The sequence below is a fragment of the Somniosus microcephalus genome, chromosome 3 (genome assembly GCF_052327205.1).
Source record: "Somniosus microcephalus isolate GS21.2 chromosome 3, FLI_Smic_1.0, whole genome shotgun sequence".
Taxonomy (NCBI): Eukaryota; Metazoa; Chordata; class Chondrichthyes; order Squaliformes; family Somniosidae; genus Somniosus; species Somniosus microcephalus.
The window spans coordinates 132,472,363-132,499,115 of NC_140989.1; the positions used below are offsets into that span (position 1 = coordinate 132,472,363).

General features: G+C 48.0%; 1 protein-coding gene across 1 annotated transcript; it reads right to left on the reverse strand.

Moving 5' to 3' along the window:
* On the reverse strand, window positions 1-26,753 carry fbxo48 (F-box protein 48). Its single transcript, XM_085977682.1, is given in 2 exon segments — window positions 1-287; window positions 26,182-26,753. Coding segments are annotated over 2 exon segments (465 nt in total). The 5' UTR covers window positions 26,485-26,753; the 3' UTR covers window positions 1-125.

Below are 26,753 nucleotides of genomic sequence, written 5' to 3' on the forward strand. Positions count from 1 at the left end.
AACTCAATAAAATCTATTTACTAATTTAAAATATAAACTATAACAAATAAAAAATACTTTCATTATGGTGCTCTTAGCTTTTTAAGTGCATGATGCTGCAATAAAACGGTCCAAATTATACAACTCTATCTTTCCAACTCAGCCTCCAGTATCTCTCCCCATTCATCTGCATCCATTTCACACATGCTGTTGTGCAGAAGCTCGGTTGCAGAACGAATGTAACTGTATCGACCATCTAACCATGCTCGTTTTATGTTGCTTTTCTTGTAGTTTCTCACCAGGGTAACCTACAAATTAACAAAACAAAATCTTTCAGACAGTCTTAATATTGCTTTTATCATCAATTGAATAAAGGCAGGTGTGTGTGTGTGCGCGTGCTAAAGTCAGGTCACAATTAAGTTGATTATAACTACCTTTAACCTGGATGCCACTATTTCTATTTGCATTGTAGTATAAAGTTAAGTTTCATGAAAATAAATGTGGATTCATGATTTCATTTTTTAATAGATCAGGAAAGAAGTTGAGCAGATTACTAATGTTGTGAATCCAATGTTGTTTTTCAATATTGGTGAACATACTGTGACTTCATACTATTAATGCAATTAGGCATGCATTGCGATCTCTTAATCTACTGGAGCCTGGCAAACTCAGGGACTGATTATCTTTTTGTAGCAAGTGCCAGGGTCAATGAACACACGCTCTTGTGCTACCAGCTACTATGTTATGTCCCTATTAGATTTCCTTGTGAAAGATGCAATTACAATCTAAACGAAAACATTGAATCCAAGACATTGATTTTGTTCTGGTGACTGACTAAGTTATGTCTCTGTGAAGTGGAATTTTCACATGGCTGTCACAAAGAGAATATGGGTTACTCAGGAAGCCTCCAATTCCAACAGCATAGTTGAATATATAATAAACCTGTAATGACTGTGAACTGGGTTGAAACTGCCCAACCTGCCTTCATGTACAACTTTTTCAACCAGTAAAGAAGTGTTTTTCATTGCATCAGTCTGATCTGGATTGCAAGCCAGGTCCCAAAGGTGAAAGGCAATGTGCTAAAACCCACTTCAGCTAGTTTCCTTGTTAAGATAACTTTTTAAAAAATTAACCTTTATTTACAGATCATTGAATGGGATATGGAATCTAGTGTTGATAATGAACGCAGATGTGGATATATTCAGATTTTCCATCACTATTCCTTTTAGGACTTGGCTTTGCCTCGGACTAAAATAGCCGTTGTCATAGTAAAATCATTGAGTTTGTCTTACTAAAGTACCTGTACTCTGTGTGCTTGCAGCAGTCACTGTTATTATTGTAGATGGAACAATATAAGTTTCAATACAATTAAAGATCATTTTGTAAGAAAATTGTATACAAGTATTTCTTGAGGAACTATACAAATATGGATATGAAAAGAAAAAATGCAAATGTTGAAAATCTGAGGGGAAAAAAAGAGTAATTAAAAAACAATTCTGGTCCATCAAAATCTGCAAAAAGATGGGTTAATATTTGGCTGACGATTCACAACTAAAGCTTTTACCGGTCTTTTATCTCTACAGGTGTTGATAATCCTGCTGTGTATTTCCAACAATTTCTGTGAAGGTTATGTTATAAAATGTGTAATGTATGTACCTTTAAGGGGGGAACTAATTTCTACAGCTCATGTATACTGTAGTACCGGCAGTGACCACACCTGTATATAACGCTGAGTAGTAATCTGTTGTTTCAGTTGCAGTTTGAACCATGCTGAGTAAACACCTGTTGTACCGTTCTCTGCAGTCCTTTTCTTATTATTACACGGACGTAACAGTGGCGACGAGCAAGTTCGAACCTACCGGCAACTCTGCATCACCTCCCAGGGATTCGCTCCTGGAGAACAGTGGAAGAAGGTCGAGTCCAGAAGCACGGGCGTCGACCACGGGCAACCGCCCAGTCATCCAGTGGAGATTTGAGCATCGCAGGGGAGGCTGTCGAGAGCCAGGCTTGGCTTTCCAGTCACGGTGGTCCAGCGAAACGGGCTGGCAACAGGTACTGCGCAGACCCTTCCCGGACAGCGACGGGCTAGAGCCCGACCGAGCGGCACAGAAAGAGGCCGAGCAGCGTCGACGGGGGAGAGAGAGAGGGCAGAGCGCACAGGGCGCAGCCGGTGTTCAGGACCGAGCGGCGGCAACGGGGGAGAGAGGCGAGAGAGAGCAGAGCACAGCCGGTGGTCAAGGGCCGAGCAGCGTCAACGGGGGAGAGAGGCACGCAGGAAAACGCGAGGCGCTGCCATTGCCACGAGGACCGCAGAGAGCGGCGTTGGCAGCAGCACAGGAGCAGCACACGAAACCCACAGGGCGTCGCCATTTGCCACGAGGACCGCCGAGAGCGGCATTTGCAGCAGCGCGGGAGACGCCATTTTAAGCCAGTCTAACCACACCCAAAAATGCTGAAGAGTGGCAGTATCACAGCGTTCGACAATGAAGTCGAAGATTGGACGACATATGTTGAACGCATAGAAGTATACTGCAAGGCGAATGAAGTGCCCGATGACAAGAAAGCGCTGGTATTGTTGAATTCAATGGGTGCAAAAACGTATGGCTTATCACGAAACCGAGTAACCCCAGAGAAGCCAGTAGAAAAGGATTTTGAAAACATAGTGTCAATCCTACAGGACCACTTAAACCCCACACCGCTGCTGATAGCAGAAAGATTTAAGTTTCACAAAAGGAACCAGCGTAAAGATGAAAGTAATGCTGAGTATTTAACAGAACTGTGCAAGCTATCGAAACACTGCCAGTTTGGAACGGGACTAGCAGATACTTTAAGGGACAAGTTTGTGTGTGGGCTTCAAAGTGAAGGAACCCAGAAACGGCTTCAATCAGAAAAGGATCTTACGCTAGACAAGGCTTTCAGCATTGCAGTATCACACGAAGCAGCAGCACGGGGCGCTGCAGAGATATAACGGAGACCGCAAGAATATGGCACAAATGAAATGTCATACGGAACAGTGAAGTGCTATCGCTGCAGCAGAACAACACACGACCATAATGATTGCTGGTTCAAGGACAAAGTGTGCAGACAGTGTGGAAAAGTAGGACACATAGCAAGAGTCTGCAGGTCGGGAAAGAAAACCAGCAGCAAGAAATCTCCACAGGAGAAGTACAAGAAGGTACATAAGGTGACGGAGAGTAGTTCAGACGAACAGAAGAGTGATACAGACTCCGGAAGCAAGGAGCTGGGTTGTCTGAAACTACATAATGTGATCAAAACGGAGGATCACCAAACTATCTGGGTCACGCTCAAGATAGCAGGAGTCCAAGTGAAAATGGAATTGGACACAGGATCAGCCCTAACAGTCATAAACCGAAGGGACTACAAGCGGTTATTCTCACATATACCCTTGAGAGATACAAAGATTGTCTTGGAGACGTACACGGGGCAAAAAGTCGACCACAAAGGAAAAATAAGGGTGAACGTTATATATAACGGCAAGGAAACACCAAAAATGGACCAAATGTATTGCCAGATGGAGGACCACCATTACTAGGATGTGAATGGGTCCGGAAGATACAGCTAGATTGGCATTCCATACAAGCACTGACTGTAGATGCCAAAAAGGATGACGACGTCACACCTGGACGACTGTCAAAAATGCTAACTGACGCACAAGAAGTGTTCCAGCAGGGACTCGGAACACTAAAAGGCATAACAGCGATGATCAAAATAGAGGAAAATGCAAGCCCAAAGTTTTTTAAGGCCAGACCGGTACCTTATGCGATCCGCCCAGCCGTCGAAGCAGAGCTGGAAGGTTTGGAACGTTCAGGAGTACTGTCCAAAGTGGACTGGAGTGAGTGGGCTACACCCATCGTTCTTGTAATGAAGAGGTCGTTGAGTAATACGCCTGGGGAACCAAAGAAGGTTCGCATCTGTGGGGACTTTAAGGTGACAGTGAACCCAGTCCTTCACACGGTAAAATATCCGCTTCCGCGGATTGAAGATATTTTCGCCTCGCTATCTGGAGGGAAATGCTTCACTAAGATTGATCTGGCCCAGGCGTACCTGCAAATGGAGGTAGAAGAAGCCTCGAAACAGTACCTCACGATCAACACTCATAAAGGTCTCTACCAATACAACCGGCTGGTGTTCGGGGTAGCATCAGCTCCGGCTATTTGGCAAAGGGCAATGGAACAAGTCCTGCAAGGGATTCCAGGGACCCAGTGTTATTTGGATGACATCCTGGTCATGGGCGAAAATGACAGTGATCACCTCGCCAACCTGGAGCAGGTGCTCACTAGATTGAAGGAATATGGGCTCCGAGCTAATCGCCACAAATGCGAGTTTTTCCAGAAGCAGATCTTGTATTGTGGCCACGTTATTGATAAAGAGGGGTTACATAAGTCCCCTGAAAAGATTGAGGCAGTAGTCAAGGCTCCAGCACCGGAAAATGTGTCACAACTGAGGTCGTTCCTCGGGCTGGTGAACTACTACCATAAGTTCTTGCCGAATTTGTCTACCGTACTACACCCACCGAACACCCTACTGCAAACGGGGGTACCATGGAAGTGGAGTGACGAATGTAAACAAGCTTTCCAGAAGAGCAAAGCATTGATCACATCAAAAGAGGTGTTGGCTCATTTCAACCCAGCACTACCAATTCGGTTGGCGTGTGATGCATCACCCTATGGCATTGGAGCGGTGCTGTCGCACAAATTCCCGGACAGCTCGGAGAGGCCAGTAGCCTTTGCGTCTCGGTCACTAACCTCAGCCGAGCGTAACTACGCCCAGATTGACAGGGAGGCCCTCAGCCTAGTGTGGGGAGTGAAAAAGTTCAATCACTATCTGCACGGGCAGAAGTTCACCTTGCTGACTGACCACCAACCACTTGTCTCCATCTTTAATCCAAAGAAGGGCGTTCCGGTGATGACTGCGCAACGGCTACAAAGATGGTCCCTTTTTCTAGGGGCGCACCAATATGAAATCGAGTATAAGGGCACAAAACAACATGGAAACGCTGATGGGCTATCACGCCTGCCACTGCCTACTGCGGAGGAAGCACCAGCAGTGGATCCTGTCGAAATATTTAATTCGACTATAATTGAATGCTTGCCAGTAACTAACGCTGTTATAGAGAAGGAGACCCGAAATGACCCGACACTGTCTCGGGTATATGATTTGACGGTGAAGGGATGGCCAGCACATGGCGACTCACTGTTGCCAGCATTGTCATCCAGAAGAGAACAGCTGTCAGTATGCCAGGGGACCTTGATGTGTGGATCTCGAGTGGTAATTCCACCCAAGTTAAGGGAGAGAGTGCTCAATGAGCTTCACGAAGGTCATCTGGGAGGGGTGAAAATGAAAAGCCTTGCTAGGGCTTATGTGTGGTGGCCGGGGATCGATCAGAAAATCGAGGACCTGACAAAGAGCTGCTCAGGATGCCAGAAGGTCCAAAATGCACCACCACATGCCCCTCTACACCCATGGGAGTGGCCCTCATCTCCATGGCAACGGGTGCATATTGATTTTGCTGGTTCATTCATGGACTCAATGTTTTTAATAGCCGTGGATGCGCACTCGAAATGGCCTGAGGTGATCAAAATGTCCTCCACCACCACGGAGAAAACTATTGCAGTCCTATGGACCATTTTTGCCAGGAACGGCTTGCCAGAGCAGATTTGCTCTGATAACAGACCACAGTTTGTGTCCGAAGATTTTCGAAGATTTATGAAAAGGAATGGGGTAAGGCATTACACATCCGCCCCGTATCATCCAGCCACAAATGGATTGGCTGAGAGGTTCGTACAAACCTTTAAAAAAGCAGTAAAGGCCATGTGCGATGACGACATTCCACTGCAGCATAAGGTGGACAATTTCCTATTAGCCTACAGAAATGCGACACATGCAGTCACCAACCAGGCCCCGGCCATGATGTTCTTTAACCGAAGGTTGAGATCTCATCTGGATTTGCTCAGACCAAATGTACGAAGAGCTGTTGAGAGTAAGCAATTCCAGCACATCAATGAGAAGCCGACAAGGAGCTTCAATGTAGGGCAACCAGTCTTGGCCCGCGACTACCGAACAGAGAAATGGCAAGCAGGAACGATATGCACGCGGCAGGGGCCACTAATGTACACAGTGGATGTTGGGGAGAGCATCGTGAGACGCCATGCTGACCAGATCCTAGAGTCACAGGAACGAGTCAACCCCATGCCTCGCCCATACGTACCTGGTGATGAACCCGACGTACAGGTAGCATCTACCCCAGAAACAGTAGCATCGGAAGCTGATGAACCAGCCGACGACAGGGGGCCAGAATCACCTCCGCACCAAGAGCAAGACACTCGGGAAAGGCGCTATCCAGAAAGGATCAGGAAGCCTCCCCAAAGACTGAATTTATAAATGGACTATTTTCAGCTAATGTTGCATGTTAAAAGTGTTAATTGTAATTAGTTTGATATTTAATTGTTAAATGAGTGTTATGGTACTGTTAATCTAAAAGGGGAGGAATTGTAATGTATGTACCTTTAAGGGGGGAACTACTTTCTACAGCTCATGTATGTGGTAAACCACTGTTATACCTGCCTGTGTGTGTGTTTGTATTCCACTGTGTACATGTCTGTACATGCCTCGGCTGACTCCTCCCACGAGTCCAGGTATCAAGGTGACTGCTCCACAGTCCCTCTGTATTCTGGACTGGTCGACCACTCGAGGGACACCTTCGTTCTCTTGTTAATAAAAGCCTGTTAGTTACTCGCTTAACCTCAGTCTTTTGAGTAATTGATAGCGCATCAATTTTATTAACAAGATTTTTTACAATGGGGAAGATCCTCACTCCAGCATGCCTGGACTTAGACCATCGGGAGGCGGACGCATCCACCAAGTTTGCTCACTGGCTTAAGTGCTTTGAAAGATTCCTGATCGCCTCCGCTGCAACGGTCAAATCGGATGAGGACAAACTGGATGTCCTGACCTCCAAAGTGAACCACCGAGCGTACTCGGTCATCCAGGACGCGACCTCGTACACGGCTGCTCTCAAGCTCCTCAAGGACAAGTACACACGCCCAGTGAACGAGGTGTATGCCAGGCACCTCCTGGGGAGTCGTAAACAACAACCTGGGGAATCGACCGAGGAATACCTTCAGGCACTGTCTGTGCTTGGCCGGGCCTGTGGTTGTAAGGATGTAAAGGCCGCCGTGTACACAGAGGAACTTATCCGGGACGCTTTTGTGGCGGGCCACAGGTCCAATTACACCCGACAGCGACTGTTGGAGCAGAGTGACCTCGACATCAACAAGGCCTCTGAACTCGCACTATCATTGGACGCAGCCTACCGGGGCATGGATGCCTACTCCTCTGCACCGTGGACGCCGCGGGGAACGACAGCCTGGGACATGGTAGGACCGTCTCATAGCGCCGTGCCACCCCAGCCACATCCCAGCAACGGCCCAACTACCGCAGCAGTGTCCCAAGGCCAGAAATGCTACTTCTGTGGCCAGGCCAAACACCTCAGAGCGCGCTGCCCGGCGAAAAATGCGAGCTGCTCAGGCTGCGGGAAGAAGGGACACTACGCCAGCATCTGCAGGGCCAAAGCCACCCCGAACCCCAGCAGCGCCGTGTGTGGGCCGTGCGGGCCGCCATCTTGGGCCTCCCCAGCCATGTGCGAACCACCGGAACAGCAGCCATTTTGGATGCCTCCAACCACATGGGGATCATGGATGCCGCCATCTTGGACGCCAGCTGGGATGCAGCAGGCCCCCAACACCGCCTCATCTGATACCCGCAGCGACACACCGACCCCTACGCTGGCCTCCGTTACGCTGGACCAAGCGAGACCGCACCAACTGGCTCGGTCCACAATGGACATTAAGGTAAATGGTCATGAAACAACCTGCCTTTTTGACTCTGGGAGCACGGAGAGCTTCATCCACCCCGACACGGTGCGGCGTTGCTCTCTCCCAGTCCTGCCTGCGCACCAGCGGATTTCTATGGCCTCCGAGTCCCAGTCGGCGGACATTGGCGGCTACTGCGTGGTGACACTCTTAATAGACGGGACTGTGTACGATAATTTTAAACTTCTGGTCCTGCCCCACTTCTGCGCTGCCGTTCTACTGGGGTTAGATTTTCAGTGCCACCTTAAAAGTGTTACGATGGCGTACGGTGGACCCCTCCCCCCACGCACAGTCCGCAGCCAGCAGCTTCCAAATTGCCCGCCGCGCACCAGGTGCAACCTCTCCACACTCAGAGTCACCCCCCCACCACTGTTTGCTAACCTCACCCCCGACTGTAAGCCCATCGCCACAAAGAGCAGGCGATACAGTGCCGGGGACAGGGTTTTCATTAAAACCGAAGTGGAGCGGCTCCTGAAGGAGGGGATTATTGAGGGCAGCACCAGCCCCTGGCGAGCCCAGGTTGTGGTCGTTAAGACCGGCGAGAAGCAGCGCCTGGTCATCGACTACAGCCAGACAATAAATCGCTACACCCTGCTGGACGCTTACCCACTCCCCCACATAGCTGATATGGTCAACCAGATCGCGCAGTACCGCGTCTTCTCGACCATTGACCTGAAATCAGCGTACCACCAGCTCCCTATCCGCCCTGAGGACCGCCAGTATACTGCCTTTGAGGCAAACGGCCGCCTCTACCACTTGCTTAGGGTTCCCTTTGGCATCACCAACGGGGTCTCCGTCTTCCAAAGGGAGATGGGCCGGATGGTCGATCAAAATGCGTTGCAGGCCACTTTCCCATATCTGGACAATGTGACCATCTGCGGCCATGACTTGCAGGACCATGACGCAAACCTCGAAAAATTCCTCTGCACCGCCCAACTCCTGAACCTGACGTATAACAAGGAGAAGTGCATATTCCGCACAACCCGCCTCGCCATCCTTGGCTGTGTTGTGGAACACGGAGTCATCGGTCCCGACCCCGACCGGATGCGTCCCCTTATGGAACTCCCACTGCCCCACTGCCTCAAGGCCCTGAAGAGGTGCCTAGGGTTTTTCTCCTATTACGCCCAGTGGGTCCCCTACTATGTGGACAAGGCCCGTCCGCTGATCAAGTCCAGTTCTTTTCCCTTGACGGCAGAGGCCCGCTTAGCCTTCCACCGTATCAAGGAAGACATTGCCAAAGCCACCATGCACGCAGTGGACAAATCCATCCCCTTCCAGGTGGAAAGCGACGCGTCCGACTTTGCCCTGGCCGCTACCCTTAATCAGGCGGGGAGACCCGTGGCCTTCTTTTCACAAACCCTCCAGGGCCCGGAGACCAGACACTCCGCTGTTGAGAAGGAGGCCCAGGCTATTGTGGAGGCTGTGCGTCATTGGAGGCACTACCTGGCCGGAAAACGATTTACCCTGCTCACTGACCAGCGTTCAGTTGCTTTTATGTTTAACAACAAGCAGAGGGGCAAAATCAAAAATGACAAGATCTTGAGGTGGAGAATCAAACTTTCCACCTACAACTACGAGATCTTGTACCGGCCCGGGAAGCTCAATGAACCCCCGGATGCTCTATCGTGTGGCACCTGCGCCAGCGCGCAGATCGATAGACTGTGGGCCCTCCACAATGACCTCTGCCACCCGGGGGTCACCAGGTTCTTCCACTTCATCAAGGCCCGCAACCTGCCTTACTCCATTGAGGAGGTCAGGACCATGACCAGGAACTGCCAAGTCTGCGCTGAGTGCAAACCGCACTTTTATAGACCAGACAGGGCTCACCTGATAAAAGCCACTCGCCCCTTCGAGCGCCTGAGCGTTGATTTTAAAGGGCCTCTCCCCTCCTCCGACCGCAATGTGTACTTCCTCAACATTATTGACGAGTACTCCCGTTTCCTGTTCGCCATCCCCTGCCAGGACATGACCAGTGCCACGGTCATTAAATGTCTGAACGACCTCTTCACCCTGTTCGGTTTCCCCAGCTATATCCATAGCGACCGGGGCTCATCGTTTATGAGCGACGAACTCCGCCAGTACCTGCTCGCTAGGGGTATTGCCACAAGCAGGACCACCAGTTACAACCCCCGGGGGAACGGACAGGTGGAAAGAGAGAATGCGACAGTTTGGAAGGCCGCCCTGCTAGCCTTAAAGTCTAGGGGCCTTCCGACCTCCCGCTGGCAGGATGTGCTCCCCGATGCGCTCCACTCTATTCGGTCACTGCTCTGCACTGCCACTAACGCCACCCCTCATGAGAAAATGTTTGTCTTCCCAAGGAAGTCCACATCGGGGACATCGCTACCGCCATGGCTGACGTCCCCAGGGCCGGTCCTACTGAGAAGACACGTGAGGACCCATAAAACGGACCCCCTGGTCGAGAGGGTCGACCTCCTCCACGCCAACCCCCAGTATGCTTACATTGCGTACCCGGACGGGCGGGAGGACACAGTCTCCATACGAGACCTCGCACCCTCGGGGGCCCCAGTAACCCACTACCCACTACCACCCCCCCCCCACGATCCAATATCCAACCCCAGCAGACGGCATGCCTGGGCCCCGCGACCCGCTCGACACCCACGAGGACTACACACCAGTGCCCCAGCCTACGTGGGACTCGACGCCGGAAGCTTCACTACCCCTGCCGTCGCCACGTCGATCACAGCGGCAGACAAGACCTCCGGAGAGACTCCAATACACAAACTTTTAATACACTTCACCCCGCCAGACTCATTTTTAAACAAGGGGTGAATGTGGTAAACCACTGTTATACCTGCCTGTGTGTGTGTTTGTATTCCACTGTGTACATGTCTGTACATGCCTCGGCTGACTCCTCCCACGAGTCCAGGTATAAAGGTGACTGCTCCACAGTCCCTCTGTATTCTGGACTAGTCGACCACTCGAGGCACACCTTCGTTCTCTTGTTAATAAAAGCCTGTTAGTTACTCGCTTAACCTCAGTCTTTTGAGTAATTGATAGCGCATCAATGTATACTGTAGTACCGGCAGTGACCACACCTGTATATAATGCTGAGTAGTAATCTGTTGTTTCAGTTGCAGTTTGAACCACGTTGAGTAAACACCTGTTGTACCGTTCTCTGCAGTCCTTTTCTTATTATTACACGGACGTAACAAAATGTAATTACATTTAAATGATCCGTAGTGTGGACACGGAGTTCTTGGCTATCTTGTCCTTAACTAATATTTGTGTGTGTCATAAGCACAAGCTCTCTGCTGAATGGAATAAGCAATACCCTTAAAGTGTTTCTATTCCTATATTTTTGTATTTACTATGATACTATGAAAGAAAGAAGAGAGACTTGCATTTATATAGCACCTTTCACAACCTCAGGACGTCCCAAAGCGCTTTACAGCCAATGAAGTACTTTTGAAGTGTAGCCACTGATATAATGTAGGAAACGTGGCAGCCAATCTGCACACAGCAAGCTCCCATAAACAGCAATGTGATAATGACCAGATGATCTGTTTTGTTATGTTGATTGAGGGATAAATATTGGTCAGGACACCGGGGATAACTCCCCTGCTCTTCTTCGAAATAGTGCCATGAGATCTTTTACATCCACCTGAGAGTGCAGACAGGGCCTCGGTTTAACGTCTTATCTGAAAGACGGCACCTCTGACAGTGCAGCACTCCCTCAGCAATGCATTGGAGTGTCAGCCTAGATTTTTGTGCTCAAATCTCTGGAGTGGGACTTGAACCCACAACCTTCTGACTCATAAAAACATAAGAAATAGGAGCAGGAGTTGGCCATTTGGCACCTCGAGCTTGCTCTGCTATTCAATAAGATCATGGCTGATCTTGTACCTTAACTCCACTTTCCTGCACTTTCCTGCACTATCCCCATAACCCTTGATTCCCTTAATATCCCAAAATCTATCTTGAACATACTCAACGACTGAGCCCTCTGAGGTAGAGAATTCAAAAGATTCTGAGTGAAGAAATTTCTCCTCATCTCAGTCCTAAATGGTCGACCCCTTATTCTGAGACTGTGACCCCCTGGTTCTAGACTCCCCAGCCAGGGGAACCATCCTCCCTGCATCTACCCCGTCAAGCCCTGTAAGAATTTTGTGTGTTTCAATGAGATCACCTCTCATTCTTCTAAACTCTAGAGAATATAGGCCTAGTCTACTCAATCTCTCCTCATAGGACAAACCCCCCCATCCCAGGAATCAGTCTGGTGAACCTTTGTTGCACTGCCTCTATGGTAAATATATCCTTCCTTAGGTAAGGAGACCAAAACTGTACACAATACTCCAGCTGTGGTCCCACCAGGGCCCTATATAATTGCAGTAAGACGTCTTTACTCTTATATTCAAATGCTCTTGTAATAAAGGCCAACATACCATTTGCTTTCCTAATTGCTTGCTGTACCTGCATCTTAACTTTCAGTGATTCGTGTAAAAGGACACCCAGGTCCCTCTGAACACCAACATTTTCCAATCTCTCACCATTTAAAAAATACTCTGCTTTTCTATTTTTCCTACCAAAGTGGATAACTTCACATTTCTCCACATTATATTCCATTTGCCATGTTCTTGCCCATACACTTAGCTTGCCTATATCCCCTTGAAGCCTCCTTGCATCCTCCTCACAACTTATATTCCCACCCAGCTTTATATCATCAGCAAAAAAACTTGGAAATATTACATTTGGTCCCCTCATCCAAATCATTGATATAGATTGTGAATAGCTGAGGCCCAAGCCCTGATCCTTGCGGTACCCCACTAGTTACAGCCTGCCAACCCGAAAATGACCTGTTTATTCCTACTCTCTGTTTTCTGTCCGTTAACCAATCCTCAATCCATGCTAGTATATTACCCCCAATCCCATGAGCCCTAATTTTGTTTAATAACCTCTTGTGTGGCAAATTATCGAATGCCTTCTGAAAATCCAAATACACCACATCCACTGGTTTGCCCTTATCGATTCTGCTAATTACAACCTCAAAAAACTCCAACAGATTTGTCAAACACGATTTCCCTTTCCTAAATCCGTGTTGACTCTGCCCAATCCTATTATTATTTTCTAAGTGCCCTGTTACCACGTCCTTAATAAATAGATTCTAACATTTTCCCTACTACTGATGTCAGGCTAACTGGTCTGTAGTTCCCCGTTTTCTCTCTTCCCTCCTTTCTTAAATAGTGGAGTTATAGTTGCTACCTTCCAATCCACAGGAACCGTTCGAGAATCTATGAAATTTTGGAAAATGGCAACCAATGCATCCACTATCTCTATAGCCACCTCTTTCAAAACCCTTGGATGTAGGCCATCAGGTCCAGGGGATTTATCGGCTTTCTGTCCCATTAATTTCTCCGGTACTATTTTTTTACTAATACTAATTTCTTTCAGTTCCTCATTCTTGCTAGACCCTTGGTTCTCCACTATTTCCGGGAGGTTTTTTGCATCTTCTTCGGTGAAGACAGACACAATGTATTTGTTTAATTTCATTGCCATTTTTTGATTCCCATTATAATTTCTCCTGCCTGAGCCTGTAAGGGACCTACGTTTACTTCGCAAATCTTTTCCTTTTTACATACCTATAGAAGCTTTTACAGTCTGTTTTTATGTCTCTCGCGAGTTTACTCTTATATTCTATTTTCCCTTTATCAATTTCTTGGTCCTCCTTTGCTGAATTCTAAAATCCTCCCAATCCTCAGGCTTACTGCTCTATTTGGCAACATTATAAGCCTCTTCCTTTGATCTAATACTATCTTTAACTTCTCTTGTTAGCCACGGTTGGACCACATTTCCTGGGGGGTTTTGTGCCTTAAAGGAATGTATATTTGTTGTAAATTATGTATTAATTCTTTAAATGCTAGCCATTGCTTATCCACCATCATACCTTTTAATGTAGTTTCCCAATCTACCTTAGCCAACTTGCCCTTCATACCTACGTAGTTTGCTTTGTTCAGATTGAAGACCCTAGTTTCGGATTTAACTAGATCACTTTCAAACTTAATATAAAATTCTATCATATTATGGTCACTCTTCCCTAAGGGCCCCTTTACTACAAGGTTATTAATTAACCCTTTCTCATTGCACAATACTTGATCTAAAAAAACCTGTTCCCTAGTTGGTTCCTCAACATACTGATTTAGAAAACTATCCTGCATACATTCCATTAATTCGTCCTCCACACTATTACAGCAAATTTGGTTTGCCCAGTCTATATGTAGATTAAAGTCCCCCTTGTAGCGGACCTGGTGGGAGCACAGCGAGAGTGGAGCAATCCCGAATGGCAGCAACTCAACAGAGGCAGTTTTTGAAAAAGTGACATCAGAGTAAAAAAAAGTGACGTCGGTACAAGGGAAAGAGCTGATTGGTGTGTAGCTGTTGAGTTTTTTAAAAAAGTTTATAAGTTTATTTCTGCTAAGTTAGTTAATAGCCTATTAAATAGAGGGAAAGAGCTGATTGGTGAGTAGCTGGAGAGTGTTTCTTGTTAAGTTTTAAGTTTATTTCTGCTGGGTTAGTTCTTAGTCTATTAAATAGAGGCATGGCAGGGCAGCTCAGTCCCGTGGAGTGCACATCCTGTGCCATTGGGAAGTCCTGGATGCTTCGCGTAGCCTGGACGACCACATGTGCGGGAGTTACGTGGCTAGCACGTTTCTAGAGGTGGTCACCCTGCAGCTTAAGAGTATGCAGGCAAAGAGGGAATGGGTGACCGCCAGACAGAAGAGGAGGACTAGGCAGCTAGTGCAGGAATCCCCAGAGTACATTGTGCTCTCTAACCAGTATTCTGTTCTGAGTACTGGTGAGGGCAATGGTTCCTCTGGGGAGTGCAGCCAGAGTCAAGTCCACGGCACCACAGGTGGCTCAGCTGCACGGGGGGCGGGGGGGGGGGAAAGAGTGGAAGAGCAATAGTGGTAGGGGATTTGATAGTTAGGGGAGCAGACAGGCGTGTCTGCGGCTGTAGATGTGACTCCAGGATGGTATGTTGCCTCCCTGGTGCCAGGGGCAAGGATGTCACTGAGTGGCTGCAAGACACTTTGAGGGAGGAGGGTGAACAACCAGAGGTCGTTGTCCATATTGGTACCAACGACATCGGCAGAAAGAAGGATAAGGTCCTGCAGGCAGAGTTTAGGGAGCTAGGAGAGAGATTAAAAAGCAGGACCTCAAAAGGTAGTAATCTCCGGATTACTCCCAGTGCCACGTGCTAGTGAGTACAGAATTAGGAGGCTAGAACAGATGAATGCGTGGCTGGAAAGATGGTGCAGGAGGGAGGGATTTAGATTCCTGAGGCATTGGGACCGTTTCTGGGGAAAGTGGGACCTGTACAAGCCGGACGGGTTACACCTCAACAGAGCCGGGACCAATATTCTCGCGGGGAGGTTTGTTCGTGCTGTTGGGGAGGGTTAAAACTAGCTTGGCAGTGGGATGGGCACCAGCATATAAGAGTAGAAAAGAGGAATAAGGTGCATAAAAGAGTGAGTGTGTTGGATAGTACTAGAGAAAAAAGTAGTACTGGAGGCGGTAGTAGTACCATTTTAGATAGGCGCAGACTAAGAAAGACTACAAAAAATTCAAAAATGGGTTTTGAATGCATGTACGTAAACAAAGTGTGGTGAATAAGGTTGGTGAGCTACAAGCACAATTAGCTGTGTGGCAATATGATGTTGTGGCAATAACAGAAACGTGGCTTATAAATGGTGAGGACTGGGCACTTAATATTCAAGAGTACAAGGTGTTCAGAAAAGATAGGGAAGGAAAAAAGGGAGGTGGGTGGCAGTGCTGATTAAGGAAGACATTGTAGTATTAGAAAGGGAGGATGTTCTTGAGGGGACAAGGACAGAATCCATTTGGTTAGAGTTGAGGAGCAAAAAGGGTATGATCACGCTATTGGGAGTATTCTATAGGCCTCTAAATAGTGAGAGGGAGGTAGAGAAGCAAATCTGCAGGGAAAATCGCAGAGATATGCAAGAGCTATAGAGTGGTGATATTGGGGGACTTTAATCACCCAAATATCGATTGGGATAATGCTAGGGTAAAGGGAAAGGAGGGCGAGGAATTTCTGAAATGTTTAGGAGAATTTCCTTGACCAATATGTTCTTGGCCCAACTCGGAAGGAGGCATTGCTGGATCTGCTGCTGGGGAATGAGGTGGGCCAGCTCGACCAAGTGTCTGTGGGAGAACACTTGGGTACGAGTGATCATCGTATCATAAGATTTAGATTAGCAATGGAGAGGAGCAAGGAACAATCTAGAGTGAACTTCTAAACTGGAATAGAGCCAACTTCAATGGGATGTGAAAGGATCTAGCCAGGATAAAATGGAACCAAAGACTAACAGGGAAAACTGTAATGGAACAATCGGTGATCTTTAAGGAGGAGATGTTCCAAGTACAGGCTTGGTACATTTCAACAAGAGGGAAGGGTAATGGAACTAAAGCAAGGGCTCCTTGGATGACGAGGGAGATAGAGAAGATGATGAAACAAAAAGAGGGTGTATAATGCATCTTAGGTGAATTCTTCAAGGGAGAACCAGACCAAATACAATAAGTTGAGAGGGGATGTGAAGATGAAAATAATATTGGCAAAGAGAGAATATGAGAGTACAATGGCGGTTAACATAAAAGGGAACCCAAAAATCTTCTACCGGCATGTAAACAGTAAGCTGGTAGTAAGAGGCGGGTTGGGGCCTATTAGAGACAAAGAAGGTGATATATGCTTAGAGGCACAGGACAAGGCTAGAATACTCAATGAGTACTTTGTATTGGTGTTTACTAAGGAGGTGAATGCTGACAAAATATTGGTAGAAGTGGAAAAGGTAGAAGCAATGGAAAGGGTGAAAATTGATAGACAGGATGTACTAGAAAAGCTGGGTATGCTTAGAGTGGACAAGTCACCTGGTCCAGATGGTTTGCATCCCAGGTTGCTAAGGGAATTGGGGGAGGAGATAGCGGAAGGGCTTGCCATAATTTTCCAATCTTCCCTAGCTGCAGGAAGGTGCCTCAGGATTGGAAAGTGGCAAATGTGACACCATTGTTCAAGAAAGGGTGCAAGGACAATCCTAGTAACTACAGGCCGGTCAGTTTAACATCAGTGGTGGGTAAAGTTTTAGAAACAATAATCAAGGAAAAGAATTAACAGGCACTTGGAGAGGTTTAAGCTAATTCAGGAGAGCCAACACGGATTTGTAAAAGGCAAATCAAGTTTGACCAATCTAATTGAATTTTTTGATGAAGTAACAGAGAGGATTGATGAAGGGAATACAATGGCTGTTGTCTACATGGATTTTCGGATGGTGTTTGACAAAGTACCACATAGAAGGCTGGTTAGCAAAATTGAGGCTCATGGAATAGGTGGGTCAGTGGCGGCAGCTTGGATAAGGAATTGGCTTAAGGACAGAAAACAGCGAGTTGTGGTAAATGGCTGTTTTTCAGACTGGAGGATGGTAGACAGTGGTGTTCCCCAAGGGTCAGTGCTGGGGACACTGCTTTTTTTGAGAAATGACCTAGATATTGGAATACAGAGTAGAATTTCTAAATTTGCCGATGACACCAAACTTGGGGGTGTGGCAAACAGTGATGATGATACCAATCGAGTGCAACAGGATATAGAAAGGCTAGCAGAATGGGCAGACAAGTGGCAGATGGAATTTAATACAGAGAAGTGTGAGGTGATGCATTTTGGCAGAAGGAACAGGAAAAGGCAATATACACATAATGGCACAGTTTTAAAGAGTGTGCAGGGACAGAGGGGCCTGGGAGTTAAGGTGCATAGGTCCCTGAAGGTGGCAGGACATGTTGAGAGAGTGGTTAACAAAGCATATGGGATCTTGGGCTTCATAAATAGCGGTATTGAGTACAAAAGTAGAGAAGTTATGCTGAACCTTTATAAAGCACTGGTTAGGCCACAACTGGAGTATTGCGTCCAGTTCTGGTCACCACACTTTAGGAAGGATATGAAGGCCCTTGAGAGGGTGCAGAGGAGATTTAGCAGAATGGTTCCGGGGATGGGGGATCTTCGCTACAAGGATAAGTTAGAGAAGCTGGATTTGTTTTCATTAGAGCAAAGGAGGTGGAGGGTGTTTTGATAAAGATGTACAAGATTATGACGGGTTTGGATAGGCTAGACGGGGAAAGGCTGTTCTGTGAAGGAATAAGCAATATACCTATTCAGAAAAAGACACCATTCTATAAAAGAATTCTGACTTCATTAAAACATGACATACTAGGTCTGGAAATCTGGAAGCCTCAACAATGGAAAAGCTGTAAACAGCATACAGGCTATTGAGATAAGATAAGTTGTTGACACTGAATCAATAGCGTTGTTGAAACAGGAGGTTGGAGGTTCCTGATAGTTTGAAGCCTTGGAAAGAACACAATGGTATACCCTGTTAAGGTGTCTTAAACCAACACTTCGGAAAGAAACACATAAGATTAAAAAACATATGCCTTCGTGAAAATGACATCAAATGAAACATGGGAGACACGAGTCTGTGTTACAACCAGCTGAGGTAACTAAGAAGACAATGGTGCATCCGGCTGAGGTGTTTTTAATTTACACGTTGTAAAAAGACACAAATAGAAGACCTTGGTAAGAATGACATCAAATAGATGCACTTGCTCCACACCATTTTTTATGATAAACTTCGAACACCTAGAGACATAATTCTTAATGCTACAAGCTGATCTAACTGTAAAAATAGCAGAAGTCAGTAGAAAAATGACTAGAGATAATTAGCTTACATCAGCAGAAAACTTCAAAGGAAATACCACCGAGAAAGGGTATAAAAATTGAACTTTCAAATGGGAAGTGTAAAGTTAAAGCACATGGGATTGGGGGTAAGGTACTGACTTGGATAGAGAACTAGTTGGCAGACAGGAAGCAAAGAGTTGGAATAAACGGGTCTTTTTCCGAGTGGCAGGCAGTGCTTAGTGAGGTACCGCAGGGATCGGTGCTAGGACCCCAGCTATTCACAATATATATTAATGATCTAGATGAGGGAACTAGATGTAATATCTCCAAGTTTGCAGACGACACAAAGCTGGGTGGGCGTGTGTGCTGTGAGGAGGATGCTGAGCAACTCCAGTATGATTTAGACAGGCTGGGTGATTGGGCAGATGCAGTATAATGTGGATAAATGCGAGATTATCCACTTTGGTGGCAAAAAACAGGAAGGCAGATTATCTGAACTGCAATAGATTGGGAGAAGGGGAAGTGCAACGAGACCTGGGTGTCATTGTGCACCAGTCGCTGAAGGTAAGCATGCAGGTGCAGCAGGTGGTTAAGAAGGCAAATGGTATGTTGGCCTTCATAGCGAGAGGATTCGAAAACAGGAGCAAGGATGTCTTGCTGCAGTTATTCTGGGGGAGTTTTCCGGACCCTCATAATATCCGGAACGTTACAGTCTAGCTAAACTTATTAAAAGTGCTATCTGGAGGATGGCAACATCTTCAGGTTGTTCCTTTCCTTTAGGGAGAGATAGTCCAGACCTTTAGACCCAATTAAGAATCTTTAGGATTCGGCTAACTCAAACTTTAGTTGAAAGTGAACGTCTGGGGAATACGCCTGATCCAGGGTAGCCCTAAAGGGGCTAGGACTAGTAATAATCCTTTCAGTTCCCACTTGTTGATGGTACAAGGACTAGGGGACACAGATTTAAGGTTTTGGGCAAAAGATACAGGGGAGATGTGAGGAAAAACTTTTTTACACAGCGAGTGGTGATGACCTGGTATTCGCTGCCCACGGAAGTGGTGGAAGCAGACACACTCAATGTTTTCAAGGGGAGACTGGATAGGCACTTGAGGGAAATAAACCTGCAGGTCTACGGGGATAGAGTGGGGGATTTGGACTGACTGGATGGCTGTACATAGAGCCAGCACGGACTATGGGCCGAATGGCCTCCTTCTGTGCCGTTATGACTATGACATGCGCTTCTAATTTCCTGATTTATATTCTACCCGACAGCAGAACTGCTGTATGGGGCCCTATAAACAACTCCCACCAATGTTTTCTGCCCCTTGCTGTTTCTTCACTCCACCCAAACTGATTCTACTTCTTGATTTTCAGAGCTAAGATCCTTTCTCTCTGTTGTCTTTATCCCATCCTTTATTATCAGGGCTACCCCTCTTCCTTTTCCATTTTGCCTATCTCTTCTAAAAGTTAAGTATCCTGGTGTAGGAACTGGGGTTCCTAGCCGAAGAATTGAGATCGACTCAGAAAATCAAAAACAATAAAATTTAATGAACAAACGAAGCTGTACAGGAAACTGTAGGATACAATGCAAATAGGTCTGGTCTGCTTGAAAGCCTCTCTGGAACTGCTAGAAGGTTCCGAGCTCAACTGCTAGCAGGTTCCGAGCTCAACTGCTAGCAGGTTCCAAGCTCAACTGCTAGAAGGTTCTGAGCTCAACTGCTAGAAGGTTCCGAGCTCTGATGTCATGATGTCATCACGTTCTTCCCACCGTTGAGAGATCACGTGACGGACGGTATGACGTCATCATGCGAAGTACAGGAAAGAAGCCCTAGTACAGTTAACAGATACATTAAAGGTGCAGCCCCCAGCTGTACTACATTGCTGTAAAAGGAATTATATACAATTGTCCGTAATCCTCTGGTGGTTCCGCCACATGCGCCCCCCCCAGAATTGCTATAAAAGAAGGTAAGGCGAGAAGGGGGTCTGACGAGTCTGTCCGACCGACTGCGATACCCCGGCAGCTGGAACGGAGCGCTAGAAGACGAACTGGCCATTGGCTGTGGTTGGGATGACGCCGCAGGCGGAGGAGAAGAGGAGGTCGGCTGTGGTCGACCCGGTGAGGTGGGCACTGGCGACTCGGCGGACGACTGTGGCTGTACTGGACCGGCAGTCGATGGTGGACGACCACGACGAGGCGGCTGAGCGGTGACGACTGGTTCGCTCAGATCCAGATGCGCCGGTTTCAACTGGTCGATGGAGATGTGGTCAGGCTTGCCGCCGACGTCGACTGTGAAGGACTTGTCACCTGACAAGATGACGCGGAACGGACCTGTGAAAGGCGGTTTGAGCAGGTTTTTGCGCGCATCCTGCCGAATGAACACATATTCTGCGCTCTTAAGATCCACCGGGACATGGGAGCGCTGCAGGTCATGAAGCGACGTAGGCACTGGGATGAAATTCCTAGCCGCTTCCTGGTGGCTAATGAGCTGCTGAGCTGGGGACCAGGGTTCTGTGTGAGGAGGAAGAAAATCGCCAGGCACTCTGAGTGGTTGGCCGTAAACCAGCTCTGCTGAAGAAGAATGCAGGTCGTCCTTAGGCGCTGTGCGAAGACCTAGCAGCACCCAAGGGAGCCTGTCCACCCAACTAGGCCCATGGAGACTAGCACGCAGTGCGGCTTTAAGGGACCTGTGGAATCTTTCACACAGACCGTTCGCCTGTGGATGGTAGGCGGTGGTACGATGAAGCTTGGTGCCCAAACCTTGAGCTACGGCGTTCCAAAACTCAGAGGTAAATTGAGGAATTGAGGCCCCCGGTCGGAGGAGATGTCAGCCGGTACCCCGAACCGAGCTACCCACGACGAGATGAAGGCTCTGGAGACGTCTGCCGCTGTGGTGGCAACCAAAGGAATTGCCTCTGGCCACCTGGTGGTGCAGTCTACCACGGTGAGTGTACCCGCGAGAGGAAGGGAGAGGACCAACCAGGTCCATGTGCACATGGTCGAATTGACGCTCCGGAACCGGAAAAGTGGCGACTGGGGCCTTAACATGGCGTTGTATCTTGGGCTTCTGGCAACTCACGCAGGTATTGGTCCAGTCACGGACGTCGAGCTGCATGCCCTTCCAGACGAATTTCTTTGCCATGAGTCGTTGTGATGCTCTCATGCCAGGGTGTGACAACCCGTGGATAGTGTCGAAAATTCTCCTGCGCCATTCGACTGGAACGATTGGACGTGGGACGCCCATCGAGATGTCACACAGGAGTGTGGTCCCTGCGGCCTGGAAACTGACATCAGCCACTTGTAAGCTGGAAGGTGCGGTCCGGTATGCCTGCACTTCAGGGTCTGCCTTCTGTTCTTTTGCCAAACCAACATAGTCGACTCCCAGGTGTACTGCGTGGAGCTGGGCACGGGAGAGACAATCCGCCACCAGGTTGTCTTTGCCCGAGACATGTTGTATGTCGGTTGTAAATTCAGATATGTACGTAAGATGACGTTGTTGCCGTGCCGACCATGGTTCCGCTGTCTTGGCCATCGCAAAAGTAAGTGGCATGTGGTCTACAAAAGCCGTGAATGGGCGTCCTTCCAGTAGGAAGCGAAAATGGCGGATGGCCAGAAACAATGCCAACAACTCCCTATCAAAAGTACTATACTTGCGTTCGTTCTTCCGCAATTGGTGGCTGAAGAAAGCCAGTGGTTGCCATGTGCTGTCGACCCACTGCTCCTGTACTGCCCCGATGGCATAATCAGATGCGTCGGTGGTAAGGGCAATGGTTGCGCCCGGAAGGGGATGTGCCAACATGGTCGCAGCAGCCAAAGCGTTCTTAGTGTCGAGGAAAGCCTGGCCCATCTGGGGTGTCCAATCGATCGGGTCTTTGCCCGATTTACCTCTGAGGGCCTCGTACAAAAGTTGCATCAACAATGCCGCCTTGGGGACGAACCGATGATAAAAATTGACCATTCCCAAAAATTCCTGGAGGGCTCTGACGGTCTGAGGAAGAGGGATAGAGGTGACTGCTTCCACCTTCGTGGCCAGCGGGACGGCGCCTTCTGAGGTGATTCTGTGTCCCAGAAAATCAATGCTGTGCAACCCAAACTGGCACTTAGCCGGGTTGATAATAAGGCCATGTTGGCTGAGACGAGAAAAAAGGGTGTTCTTTCGTGCTGTTACTGGCAATAAGGATGTCGTCTAGGTAGACGAAGATGAACGGCAGATCGCGCAACACGGAATCCATGAGACGTTGGAAGGCTTGTGCTGCATTCTTCAGCCCAAACGGCATACGAAGGAACTCAAAGAGCCCGAAAGGTGTGATGACGGCAGTTTTGGGGATGTCCGAAGGATGCACGGGCACTTGATGATAGCCTCGGACGAGGTCTACTTTGGAAAAGATGGAATTCCCTGCCAGATAGGCCAAAAAATCCTGAATGTGAGGAATTGGGTACCGATCCGGTGTGGTAACCTCATTCAGGCGTCTGTAGTCGCCGCATGGTCGCCATCCGCCGCCCGGCTTAGGAACAATGTGTAATGGCGAGGACCAAGGACTATTCGAATGTCGAATAATACCCAGGCGTTCCATTGTATGGAGCTCCGCCTTGGCGGCCGCGAGTTTACCAGGTTCCAGCCTTCGAGCTCTCGCATGAACGGGGGATCCTGTCGTGGTAATGTGGTGCGCCACACCGTGCCTCGCGACTGAAGAAGAAAATGTGGGCCTGGTGAGCTCAGGGAACTCACTGAGAAGATGAGAGAACTTATTTGGAGATGGGACTGCACAGGCAACTGACCAAGACATCGCGGTGCTTCGGTGGCAGGGGACCGAGTGAAACATGGAGGCACTGATTAGCCGGCAGTGTCGGACGTCGACGAGAAACCCGTTTGCGCAGAAGAAATCTGCCCCCAGGATGGCCTGTGAGACTTTCGCCATGATGAACTCCCAAACAAAACGTTGGCCACCAAAACTCAACTGGACCCTACGCTTTCCGAACATGCGAATGACCGCACCATTGGCTGCCTCGAGGGGGGGACCTTGACTGCCGGATTGAAGATCTAGCTTCGATGCTGGTAGGATACTGCACTGGGAGCCAGTATCACAGAGAAAACGTCGCCTTGACAGGGAGTCTGTAATGTATAGGAGTTTCCCTGCAGACCCAACGGCCATCGCAACTCCGGCGCGTCCCTTAGGCCTTATTGATCTTCTCAGAAACCGCTGTTTTTTTTTTGGTGAGAAACAGCAGGGCGGACGGCAATTTCAGGCCTTCGCACCAAAACGAGCATGGTATGCACACCAGCCTGCAGGAGGAGGAGTCGGATTCGCTCTTGTGGGGGATGGGCGCCTCGTGGCTGCACAACATGGATGTGTGCAGGAGCATATTTTATCCGCCTCTGCGGCGAGTTCAGCATAGTTTTGGCGCCTCGTGGCTGCACAAGATTGTTGTGAGATGGTGAATATTTTATCCGCTTCCGTGGCGAATTCAGCACAATCCGTGATCGCGGAATTGGCCAAGGCCGTCTGTAGTTGACAGAGAAACAGCTCGCGGGACAGAAAACATTGCGATTCCGAGCCCAAAAGCGTGAGCATTTGGCTCATGAGCGCTGAGGGTTTTGAGTCCCCGAGGCCGGGCATGGAGATAAGTCTGCGAGCGCGCTCCGACTTGGACAGACCGAAAATCTGCAGTAAACGTGCTTTTAAAGCTTCGTACTTGCCATCGTTCGGTGGACTCTCGAGGAGGCTGACGACCCACGAGGCCGTGGCGCTGTCGAGGGCGGAGACCACGTAATAATAACGGGTCGAATCCACTGCTACTCCCCGGATTGCAAATTGGGCTTCCGCCTGGAAAAACCACGCGGCCGGTTGTTGCTCCCAAAATTGCGGCAGTTTGAGGGTGACGGCGCTCGTGTCCATGATGTAACTTCAACGAAATTTGTTCGAAGAAATTGGGGTCACCAATGTAGGAACTGGGGTTCCTGGCCGAAGAATTGAGATCGACTCAGAAAATCAAAAACAATAAAATTTAATGAACAAACGAAGCTGTACAGGAAATTGTAGGATATAATGCAAATAGGTCTGGTCTGCTTGAAAGTCTCTCTGGAACTGCTAGAAGGTTCTGAGCTCAACTGCTAGCAGGTTCCGAGCTCAACTGCTAGCAGATTCTGAGCTCTGACGTCATCACATTCTTCCCGCCGTTGAGAGATCACGTGACGGACGAAATGATGTCATCACGCGGAGTACAGGAAAGAAGCCCCCAGCTGTACTACATTGCTGTAAAAAGAATTATATACAATTGTCCGTAATCCTCTGGTGGTTCCGCCACACTGGAATATTTAGTTCCTAACCTTGGTCACTTTGTAACCACATCTCCGTAATAGCTATTAGATCAAACCTTTAATTTCTACCTCCGCTATTAATTCATCGGTTTTGTTGCGAATGCTTCGTGTATTCAGATATAGTGCCTTTAGTTTTGACCTTCTTCTATTTTTCCTTGATATCACCTTAGTCACTGCTGCCCTATTACCTTTGTTACTCTCCGTGTCCCTTCCTGACCCACTCTGCTTATTTTTACCCAAAACTCTGCTCTGCTCTAGAGCCTTGACATTTCTCTGGCTGCTTTTAAATTTACTCTTTCCTGAATCCTCCCACCCCAGCTTCATTAGTTTAAAGCCCTGTCTACTGCCCCAGTTATTCAAATCGCCGGGACACTGGTTCCAGCCCGGTTTAAGTGGAGCCCATCCCAACGGAACAGCTCCCTCTTTCCCCAGTGCTGGTGCCAGTGCCCCATGAAGCAAAACCCCTGCCTCCCACACCACTCTTTGAGCTACGCATTTAACCTTCTAATCGCTTATCCCTATGCCAATTGGCGCGTGGCTCAGGTAACAATCCAGAGATTATTACCTTTGAGATCCTGCTTTTTAATTTTGACCCCAACTCCTCAAACTCTCTCAGCAGAACCTCATTCCTAGTTCTACTTATGTCGTTGGTTCCTACGTGGACCACGACAACTGGATCCTCCCCTTCCCACTCCAAGTTCTTCTCCAGCCACGAGGAGATGTCTTTAACCCTGGCAACACAACCTTCGGAACTCCCGGTCGCGGCTGCAGAGAACAGTATCTATCCCTCTGACTATACTGTCCCCTACCACAACTACATTCCCTTTCACTCCCCCCACTTGAATGGCCTCCTGCACCATGGTCAGCTTGCTCATCCATCCTGCATGCTTTTCCCTCATCCACACAATCAGCAAGAACCTCATACCTGTTGGACAAGGACAAATGCAGAAGCTCCTCCAGCACTTAACCTGGGGTCCCCTTACCTGCCTGAGTTGCAGTCACACCCTCCTGTCCCTGACCACTAACCAGACCTGTACCACTACCTAACCTAAGGGGTGTGACTGCCTCCAGGACCACAGTGTCCAGGTAACTCTTCCCCTCCCTGATGCCCCGCAATGTGTGAGAGGTGAGACTGCTACCCATTGAGCCACAACTGACATACATGGACAAATGGGGGGGGGGAAGAGAAACATAGGAGACAATGAAACACCCTTAGATATAAATGGAAAGAAAGGCAGATTGGAGATTAGTACAGTATTAACAATGTTTAACTTAAATCATAGCAAACTGCACTTACCTTCCATGAAAGTCCACTTGCTCAATCAGATTGCAGCTCTCTTTTACAGACAGCCAATGTTGTCAAGCAGTGATTGTACCACAGGCTGTCACTGTTTTCGATCAGATAATTCCATGCTTTACATGTCACTGCAGCATTAGACAGGCTTCGAATGTCCAGTTCCCTGAAAATTTTCAGCGTTAGCTCTTGAGGCAAAAACTGGGCAAAATCGCAACAGCTTTGCAATCTTTTCTGTTCAGTGGAGAAGGGAGTTTTACCTTTACCAATAGTACTGTGTTTGTTTCTTTTGCAAGATCTTTGCATAGTTTCTTGTTCCAGAATTTCAGAAGTATTTTGAAAACCGAGAAACAAAATCAAATTTTACCTATTTTCTGTAGCTTGCCTTACACACAAAAATAAGTGATCTCTCTCCTAATTGCTTCTGTTTCGGTCTTTGAATTTCTTTTCCACTCTTTCTTTCTGTGGTTCTCATACATTTGATGTCATTGTCTCAGCTTGTCATTTTTGTTGGTCTCTTTCCTTATGCCAATCTCTAATTCCCTCTTTCTTCTGTATGTGTTCCACTTTGTATG